This window comes from Arachis hypogaea, chromosome 6, assembly GCF_003086295.3.
Source record: "Arachis hypogaea cultivar Tifrunner chromosome 6, arahy.Tifrunner.gnm2.J5K5, whole genome shotgun sequence".
In the NCBI taxonomy this organism is placed as follows: domain Eukaryota; kingdom Viridiplantae; phylum Streptophyta; class Magnoliopsida; order Fabales; family Fabaceae; genus Arachis; species Arachis hypogaea.
Window position 1 is genome coordinate 112701224 of NC_092041.1, and position 11033 is coordinate 112712256.

At 31.3% G+C, this 11033-nt stretch overlaps 2 protein-coding genes across 2 annotated transcripts; one reads left to right on the top strand and one right to left on the bottom strand.

Moving 5' to 3' along the window:
• Positions 1–4585: 4585 nt before the first annotated feature.
• Positions 4586–6605, bottom strand: LOC112757838 (uncharacterized). Its single transcript, XM_072198359.1, has 2 exons — positions 4773–6605; positions 4586–4627 (listed from the first exon to the last, which is right to left on the bottom strand). The coding sequence occupies exons 1-2, from the start codon at positions 6603–6605 to the stop codon at positions 4586–4588; spliced, it is 1875 nt and encodes a 624-aa protein (XP_072054460.1).
• A 1529-nt stretch (positions 6606–8134) lies between these two features.
• Positions 8135–10976, top strand: LOC112755788 (probable WRKY transcription factor 40). Its single transcript, XM_025804081.2, has 4 exons — positions 8135–8550; positions 8965–9231; positions 9674–9790; positions 10397–10976. The coding sequence occupies exons 1-4, from the start codon at positions 8539–8541 to the stop codon at positions 10799–10801; spliced, it is 801 nt and encodes a 266-aa protein (XP_025659866.1). The 5' UTR covers positions 8135–8538; the 3' UTR covers positions 10802–10976.
• Positions 10977–11033: the final 57 nt, after the last annotated feature.

Consider the following 11033-nt stretch of genomic DNA (forward strand, 5'->3'; position numbering starts at 1 on the left):
TGTTTCAGAAGTAAGAACTAACTCAACTAAGTATAAATTTTGTTACTGTTTACTTAGAATGTAATCAATCTTTATGGTTTTGGAATTTGGTTGTTCATTAAGTGTGATATTTCTGACATAGGAGTACAAAAAATATACACCCTAAGATATGGACTATATGAATGAGAATGACTATCTAGTATCTAGTATCTATTAACCTTTGCATTACTATTTGCATCTATATTTTGGTTGCTATTTGACAATAATTGTACACAAGAAAAGGGTGTTTCATATGTTAACTTTGACAATGACGGTAGATAACTAGATATAATGTATTTGTTATTACTTATTAACATATTCCAGAGTTAGTCAGGTTCCATTTGCTAGTGTAGTGTTGCTTGGTCAAAAGAAGTTGTTTCAGATGTTAGGTTGGTAAGAGTTATGCTTTTTAAATGTGAGCATAGTTGTTTTCTTTGTTACATTTAGGAGCCATGTCTGAAGTGTCTAGTAGGAGCAATAGTAAATAGGTAAGACGTGATGATCCATTGTAGTGGCATATCTAAGCCATTGAATTGGATGATAACTTATTGCATTCAAACTTATAACATTTCATAAAATTTGCAGACATGGATTGAAGAATTGATTAACTATTTTTTTCAGTTGACAATTCTTGTTGTCATTTAAATTAATCAATTTTCTGTCCTAAAGTCATGTGGTCTAGTCCTCTCTGCTCCTCGTAAGTCGTATTGTGGATCTCAGTATGTTTTCTTACTATTTGTGTATCCTTAATTTTGATGATCATGCAGTATATGAGTAAGGATTTTATTAGTTTCTCACATCTTGTTTGCACTACAAGATTTTTGTTTATTTGTGGAGGTTTTTTTTCTTATTTGTGGGGGTTTCCAAAACCCCCAAAATTTGAGGTGCCACGAGGTCTTTTGTGGGGGGTTTTTAAAAACCTCCACAATCTATTCAGTGGGGGGTTTTTAGTGTGTTTAGTGGATGTTTTATATTGAACTTTTGTGACAGTTTTAAATCACTTTTGTGGCAGTTTAAAACCCCCACAAATTGACTTTTCAATTTAACACAAATTAACTATTTTGTGAGGTTTTCAAACCTCCATAAACCTTGTAGTTATTTATTTTTAATTTCAAATCATTCATTAATCTCAATTTAAAATCCTAAACATTCATTAATCTCATCTCATTTACATATTCTCAAATTAAAAATTTATTTTTTAATATTAAAATTTAAAAACTAAATCTTTTATAACACAATTCCTCAATATAAGACATAATTCTAAATAGGGTAAAGTATATTTTTTGTCCCTGAAGTTTTACAAAAGTTTCAAAAATACCCCTAAGTTTTATTTTGTTTCAATTTTGTCCCAAAAGTTTTCGATTTGCATCAAATATACCCCTAACGGCTAATTTTTCAAAAAATTTAAGATCAATTCAACAACAATTTCATAAGAACAACCCTCAATACAAGCAAATCAAGCATAATTTTCATGCATTATTGTTAGATTGGTCTTAAATTTTTTTGAAAATTTAGCCGTCGAGGGTATATTTGATGCAAATCGAAAACTTTTGGGACAAAATTGAAACAAAATAAAACTTAGAGATATTTTTGAAACTTTTATTAAACTTTAGGGACAAAAAGTATACTTTACCCTTCTAAATATCCATAACCTTCATTAGCTTCTCCGCCACAACCTTCATTAGCTACTCTTCATATTCAGCAGAGATGCAAATATCCATAACGCAAAAAAGACTGAGCTTTATATGTGTGTATAGGGTATAAATAAAGAAATGCCATATCATTTTTTATAAGTGCAACACAGCATGCTACAGACAAACATTCTAAGAATAGAAAGAATAAAATAAAAGATATACAAAGGAAATGTCTTCTTTCATGAATCAACTTGTATCTTTTATAAGCTGCAACATCAAATTATCCATTCGAGATGCACAAAATTCAAGAAGAAATAAAAGTCTGAAAGGGAACAAATGAAATGATACAAACATGCAAGCATATAGTTTTAATTCAGCATATAGTTTTAATTCAGTAGAATAAGTAAACATATAAACTCTGAATGAAAGTAAACAATAAAGCTAATTTTAGAAAAAAAACAAAAGATTCTATACTTTACAAAGAGCTCTGTATTCCTTCTCAAGGTACTTGATACATGACTTCAAGCAGTATAAATAGCAAGCCCTTACACAGTTCTTTGTCTCTTTATTATAGTGTCCTCTGACAAGTTCATCTCCTCCAATGCCGACGTTACTACCTCTAAAATTGGTCACAATATTCCATCCATAATCTTGTAACGGCCAACCTCGAAAAGAAAGTCCAAGCAGGGTTTGAGCCTCACAATACCCTGAAAGAAATAGTTCAGTGACATCAAAAGGACCAGTTTGAACATAGATGAGCTTCATATCTACCAGTCCACCTATGCCTAAATAATTTAACAAAGATTTATTAATAAGAAAGCAATTCTATATGCAAATTATTGAACCTATTATTGTTCAAACACTAGTCTTTCTAACAGCAACAAAAGCACCAACCTTGTAACACCTCTATATTGAGATGTTCTCTAGCCAAAGGTATCAATGGATTTTCTATGAGTAATTTGCTTCTGGTTCTGCTCCACCATTTCGTCATGCACCCTCTTCTTTGTAGTGCTCATGACAGCATGTGATGCTTGTTGTGAGGATGTGACACAACTTGATTGGGAGCTTGGACTCATGGATAACCTCAGTGATTGTAAAGGGTATTAAGGCAAAAGCTGGACATTATGCCCAAATGACCTGAGAATTGAAAAAGAGAGATTATCTTTACAAGAGAAAAGATTAAAATGAAACTACGATAAGAAAGAGATCGATCAGGTAACTGAATAGGAGAAGAGAGATAGTGTTACCTCATATATCTATGTACAGACATAGTTCTGATGGTCTGCAGTGGCACTATTTCCTTTCTATACACACAGAAAACCACACAGAAAATCTACCAAAACCACACAGAAAAAAATCACCAATCAAACACTATTTTCTTTCTATACATACAAATGCATGCATAATAAATAAAAAGCTTAAAATGTTACCTTTGGTAAAATTTTATACAAATTTTCATTCAAACATATCTCTTGCCAAGTTAGTAGCTACATTATCTTCAATAGCATCGCTATCTAATAAATTGGTAGCTAATTGGATGTACTCATTATTGGGGTCAAATAATTGTTCAAGTTCTTGCTCTTGATATCGCTCATTTTCGTACACTACATCTTCATTTCCTTGACCCATGTCATATATATCCCTTGGCTTGACATGCACAGCAATACTCTACCCTTTATTTACCATATCATCAACATAATACACCATTTGTGCTTGAGATGCTTCAATATAAGGTTCATGTTCTTCACGCTCACCCGTGTGAATTAATCTATCGAAATTGACGTAATTGAAATTCCAATCGTCTTTTTTATAACCTCTGTCTCTAGTAGTGTCAGCCCATTTGCATTTAAAAAGAACAACAGCAAATTGTCCATGGTAGTTAAGCTCAATTATATCTTCTAACTTGCCATAATATGGCAAATTTGCTTGTCTCATATTTCTATCAGCAATACTTGCAATGCAGGGTGTGTTAGAGACTAAGAATACTCCACTATTTTGTGTCTTAAGGCCAAATTCTCTAGTCAAAGTTCGAAATCTATACCCATTGATGTCATAAACAGAAAATCTCCTTGCATTCATCATTGGGCCTCGTGCAAGAAACTTTATATCAGTTGACATTTCGTATGGATTATCTGGATTCACACTCTACGAAGTAAAACAAAAAGTATTAGTCAAGATTATTTAGTTGACTAATCTACAATGTATACTTTATAAAGTATGAATTTTCACTTACCAATGCTTGAAACCAATCAACAAAGTCTTTATTAACTTTCTTTTCTATCTCTGCAGGTGAGAGTCTTCTTCCTTTTGAAGTTCTCCTAATGTGGTCTCTAAAGGCGTTGATATATGGTTTCACATCTTCGCGATTGAAAACCACATAACGATGAGCTTGCAACTTCTCTATTTTAGTTAAATTGAAGTTTGAATGACCTCCATGTGGAGTACCTAACTTGGGCAAGACTGAAGACATTTCATAAGGGGGATCATAACAAAGACGACTAGGCCTGTTAAATCTAGTCTCCATGTCATCAATATACCGAGAACAAAAAGTAAGAGACTCTTCAGCTAAATAACCCTCAGCAATAGAACCTTCTGGATGTGTTTTATTTCGTACAAAGGACTTCAAGTGTCCCAATTCCCTACATAGATGAATTGTTAGTGTACTACAATTTCATCAAATGATTTTTATTTTAAAAAAGGAAAAGCATTATTGTACCTTTCGATGGGATACATGTATCGATAATGGACTGGCCCCCCAAGTTTTGCTTCCTCAACAAGATGGACTGTTAGATGCACCATAACGGTGAAGAATGATGGAGGAAATAACATTTCCAAATGGCAAAGAGTAATCACAATGCGATCTTGGAGCTTATCAAGTTCTGTACGACTTAGACTCTTACCACAAAGAATTCTAAAAAATGAGCAGAACTCAATCAAAACTGAGGTAACTTGGTTTGGTAGCACATTACAGATTGCTAGTGGAAGCAATTGCTCAATCAAAATATGACAGTCATGACTTTTAAGTCCAATGATTTTTTGTTGTGCCTCATCAATACATCGAGATATATTACTTGAGTAACCATCAGGCACCCTAACATTCTTCAAAGTTACAAGAAAGACCTTTTTAGCATCTCGTGTTAGTGAATACAAAGCAAGGTGATATTTTCCATTATCATCTGGCCAAAGATCACGCCTTATCCCCATGTCTTGTAGATCTTTTCGGACATTGAGATTATCTTTTGCTTTAGATTTCTCATTGAGCAAAGTATACAAAATATTATCGCATACATTTTTCTCAATGTGCATAAAGTCAAGGTTATGACGCAACAAGTTGGTTTTCCAATATGGAAGTTCAAAAAAGATGCTTCTCTTTCTCCACTGCATAGTTGCTTGCCTACCTCTTTTTCCTTTCTTGTTCAACTTTTCTTTCTTCCCGAATGTAACATCAAGATTTTCTACTTGTGCCAGAATTTCAGATCCTGATAATTTAGCCGGGAGATCACGTTCTTCTGTGTGTCCATCAAAACGAACTCTACTTAACCTGAATCGATGTTGTCTACCAAGAAAACGTCGATGACCTATATAACACCATTTTTTGCTATGATTAAGATAACAAGGTTTTGCATCAAAATTACAAGTTGGGCAAGCCAAACCAGTATATGTGTTCCATCCGGAGAGCATGCTTAGGCCAGGAAAATCACTAACTGTCCATATAAGAGCTGCATGAATCTTAAACATTTTATGTTCTGATGCATCATAAATTTCCATACCCTCATCCCATAATTCTTTTAACTCTCTGACAAGTGGTTTAAGATATATGTCTATATTATTTCCGAGACTATGCTTGCCAGGTATAACCATTGACAGGATAAAGGAAGTATGTTTCATACACATCCAAGGAGGAAGATTATATGGAATTAGAAATATAGGCCAAATGCTATGAGTAGAACTCATTGATCTATAAGGATTGAAACCATCACTAACAAGTCCTAAGCGAACATTTCTAGGTTGTAATCCAAACTCTCTGTGTGTCAAATCAAAAGTCTTCCATGCCTCACCATCCCTTGGATGCACCATTTTGTCATTTTCTCCCTTCCCTGTTGCATGCCATAACATATGCTCTGCAGTTTTACGACACATGAACAATCTTTGCAACCTTGGTTTCAACGGAAAGTATCTCAAAACCTTGGCAGCTTGCTTTTTCTTCTTCTTCTTCTTAGAATTCCACCTAGAAGCACCACAATGACTGCATGTTTGTTGGATGTTGTTTGGGTCTTCATCCTCGAACAACATACAATCATTGGGGCAAGCATCTATCTTAACATAGTCAAGACTTAGTTTTCGAATTAGTTTCTTTGCCTGATCAAAAGTCGTAGGCAAATTCACACAACTAAAAGCATCCTTCACCAACTCAAGTATCATGGTAATGGCCTTGTCACTTAGTCCACACAAGACTTTAATATGATACAATTTGACTATGAATTCTAGCTTTGTGAAGTCGCTTCCTTCCTGTAGCTTTTGATTGCCTTCCTTGATAAACTCATCAAAGTCTCTACGATTTTCTCTTGGCTCATCGTTTACAAAATCTTCCGTGCCTGAATCCTCACCGCTCTCCTGATCCATATGTATCCCGAAAGCATCATTTACCATGTTATCTAGGGGATGTTCAGTTGCCAATGTCTCGCGCATGACATGTGCACTTGTTGAGAATTCGGTTACTTCTTTCTCGCCATGAAAGTTCCATACAACATAATTCTTAGGGAATGGTTTGTAAAGTAAATGATCTCTAACATCTTTTCGAGCATGCCATTTGTGAAACCCACAACTTGGACACGGACATATTATCTTACTATTCTCAATTGCTCCATGTTGAAATGCAAAATCCAAGAAGTTTTTTAGACCGACTATATATTCATTTGAGTTTCGTGGCTTAGCAATCCAAGATTTATCCATTGTTTCTAGTTAAACTTCAAGTAGAAAAAAAATAATTACTAGACATGTGTACTACCAAAAAATATATATGGGTATGGTGGTGGTGACGATGACGATAATAAAAAAAATGAAGAAAAAGAAAAAAAAAGAAGGAGAAGGAGGAAGAAAAAGAAAAAAAAAAGACGACGAAGTCCTGCAACGTAAACTAAAGGACTTAAATAAACTTAAATATAAAATTATTTGAATGTAACAGAACTCTATTTAATATTTGTTATAAACACTAGCTAGTGTTTTTTCGCCTTATGTCCCAAAACATTTATAAGTGACTTAATATTATTATCACTTTTAATTTTGTCAAAAATACTAATAGAGAATGTATATCTTCTCAGATTGTATTTCTTCTGCGATTTAATTGAAAAAGCATAGTCTTAATTACTCTTACATACATAGCTATGAAAACTTGATGATGATGATGCAAAATAGAAAAGAAAACCATAATATTCTAAATATTTGTGACAATTTCTTTTTATTTTCTATTTATAATTTATTATTTTAAACCTTTTTAAAATTTTTTAACAATATCAATATCGTAGAAATTTAGAACACACAATATTTGCTTAACTCACCACTTTCATTAGTAAGATTTTTATTGAGTCAACGACAATATTAAATAACTTTTAAAGCACTTAAAAAAACAAAACTTTTGGAGATTAATAATTTGATCGGAATAAATATTAAATTATTTTTAATAAATAAATTTTATTAATTTATATATATAAACTTTAAAATATATAAATATAATCTGTATAAATTTATGTATATAAATTATATATTTTTATGTATAAAATTTTTATAAATATAAATATAAATTATTATTATTTAAATATTAAGTAAAAATGATAATATTTTCTAGTTATATAGCATATTATTATAAAAAAAATAATTAGCTTCCTTTGTTTTTCCGTTAAAACCACGTGTAAAAAAAATTCTAACAATTTTTAGGAAGAAAAATTCCTATGCATCCCATCCAGCCATTCGCCGCCTCCATCCCACGCGCCACGCGGGGTCGCTATTTTCTGGTGGGACCCACTTTCTTAGATGTGTATGGCATCTTACTTTCTTGTTTTCTTGTCTCTATTCTATGGGAAATCAAAATTAAAAATAAACTAATAAATAATCAAAGACTTTAATGGTAAAGTCCATTACATCTGAATTTAAATACTTTAAAATAAAAAATTAATAAAATAATAAAATTAATTATTTTTAAATTAAAATAATTAAAATAATTATTTTAATTTAAAAATAATTAATTTTATTATTTTATCACTTTAACACTTTCTTCGATTTTAACAAATTTTAAACCTTGGCTTTTTATGATCCAAAGAACACGTTGGTTGGTGGTGACATTTTCACCAAAGAAAAAACAAAACTTTGTGTCTCATCTAAAACCCAATGCTTATGTAATTGGTGGTGACATCATGGTGCATACGCTCTAATATTTGTGGAAAATATTGTCCCCATCTTTCAACTGTTCAAAGAATTTATTCTTTCTTATATACTATTGTTTATATATATTCCAACTCTCTTAGAATTTTTTTCTAACACATGGAGTTGAATTGAACAATTTTACTACTTGTTAGAATTAAGAGAGAAGATTCTACATACTTTGCCATTAGCTTTCATTGTATTTGGTCCAGAACAATTATTATAGACACTATTGAAGAGTAGCCACGTATATAAAGGAATTGAATTTCTATCATCTTACTCTTCAACTACGTACCCAATTCTTTATATATTTATTATTATTATATCACCTTTTTTGTGGAACATACACAATTACTATTAGAATATATGTTCTTATTATATGATTCATATATAGATAGATCAATTCATCACTGAGTTGTGAGTAATTGAAGGCTGTTCAACTTCAACTTCAACCTACTATATCACAATAATGGATGAAAAGGTAAAACATCTGGGTTCCTTAATTTGGTTTTGCTTCTTATTCATCTTCTTTTTCTTTTTTCTTACAATAATAACAATAAAATTTTATCCCACTATATAGAATCGGCTATATGAATCAAACGATACCATTACGTATATCATGTATCATCAAAATCCTTGGATAATGTAACGGATTATAAGCAAAAGTTTGTTGAGATTATATAGTCCACTATTCCCAATGTACTTTAAACAACATATACAGTTTCTGTTAAGATTATTGTTCTTGTTTTGCTTTTCTGGGTTAATTAATTATGCAGAAGCAAATAATATTAATAATAAACATTAAAACATGAAACTCCTATATATGAATATCATTAAGAAATATGAAAATATACGCAATTAATTAACCATGTTCAATTCATTTAATTTCATTTAGGTGGAAGCTCTTCAAGTGGAATTGCAACGTGTGAAAGAGGAGAATAGTGCTCTAAGATTGATGTTTGAGGTTCTAAGCAACAAATTCAAAAGCCTTCAATCCCAAATTCAAGATATAAACAAGGAATCGGAGCAAATAATAGGCTTCAATAATTCAATGCCTATTGTTGACTCAACAAATTGCAAGAGACCAAGACTACTAGAGTTTCCGACAGCTAAAAGGCCATTGCAAATCTTTGTCAGAATCAACCCCAAGGATGATACTTTGGTTAGTAATTTAGTATACATGCCCCGGTTGTTATTGTTGTTGTTATTGTTGTTGTTGTTAAGTTTAATTTTGATGTAAAATGTTTTACACAATGTACAACAATCACATTCATACTTTTGATGATGTAATATTATGTGATTGGATACACGTATAAAATTGTTTTACTCTAAAAATACATCAAAATTAAATTCATATTAGTTCATTTACTATATCCTACAATTCTACAAAGAAACCTACCTTGCTGACACTTACAAAAATTGATATATTTAGACATATTTTATATTTAGATACATTATTTTTTTGATATACTAATCATTAAAGTAACCGTTATTTGGTGGGTGCAGAGCATTGTTATATCAAATTATTCATTAAAACTCAAGTTTTTACCCTAAAGTTTCACAAGGTTTATTAATAAATTTGGAATTCCCTTTGGTGATATTAGATGATAAGAGATGGATACCAATGGAGGAAGTATGGACAGAAGGTTACCAAAGACAATGTTTCACCAAGAGCCTACTTCAGGTGTTCCATGGCCCCTAGTTGCCCAGCCAAGAAGAAGGTATATAATATAGAAAAGTTTTTAAATGTACTCGAAATACCAATGTTATGATAATCTTAACCGATTTTAGTTAATATATATTATATATATTTTTTATAATTAAGATCAAGGACTAAAATTATTAGAATACCAGTATAGCTGATACACTTGAAATTCTTCTTATAATATAATACATTCAATATCTTACTTGCTAAATTTTATTCAATACTTATTATAATATAAACTTGTTTTTTATACTCTAGTAAGATTATTATACCATCGATCTATGTAGCCAACTCTACTAAGTCAACTTTTTTCTTTTGTTGAAATAATGTTTGGTTGTCTAATTGATTGTTAAACAATTCCCACTAAAATTGGCATATGGTTACTCAAATTAGAGAAGTATAATCAAACAAGAATGAAGATTTAGCTTCTGCAAACAATTATGAAGTGTAATTAATATGGATTTTTTCCCCTCAATTAAATTCAAGAAATTAAGCTTGTGTGGAAATTATTAAATTTTTTTCACCAAATGAAATTATTGTGTTGATGAGTGATTTAGATACAAATTTTTGGTCTCATAGACTCTAACCTTGTTGCACTTATTATTACTCATTTATATGGTAGGTGCAAAAATGCATACATGACAAGTCTATATTAGTTGCAACTTATGATGGAGAGCACAACCATGCTGCAATTCAAGATTCTTCAATGCCTTCTTCATCCACTCCCAAAGGCTCAGTGGTTAATAAAAATAACAATAATAATAGTAAAAATAATAATGATTTACCTCTTCCAATCTTAGAAAATTATAAAAAATGGTCTCATCAAACAGATTCAATAAGACTATGTTGTGATGATGTTACTATGCAAAAAAGTAACACCAAAATTGAAGAATATGCAAATTCCTTAATCAAAGATCCTGAGTTCACTGCAGCATTGGCTGAAGCAGTTGCACGCACCATCACTGGTCAGAGTAAGGAACAAGACCTAAACCTCAATTTGGGGTTCCAGCAGGGTGATGAAAACTGAGATCAATTAATGCAATTGTATAGAGATTTTTTAAGGACTTCAATAGTAGCATAGTTTGTCAAATTAGGATGAATTATTAGTTTAGTTTGGTAAATTGCTGTATTTAAAACAATGTAAGTTTAATTAGTTTTAGCTCATGCAAAAATTATGTGATTGGTGTTAACTTCTCTACTTAGTGATTTTGTTCAATTATGTGACAGAAATTGAATACAAAGAGTGTAATAAAATAAAT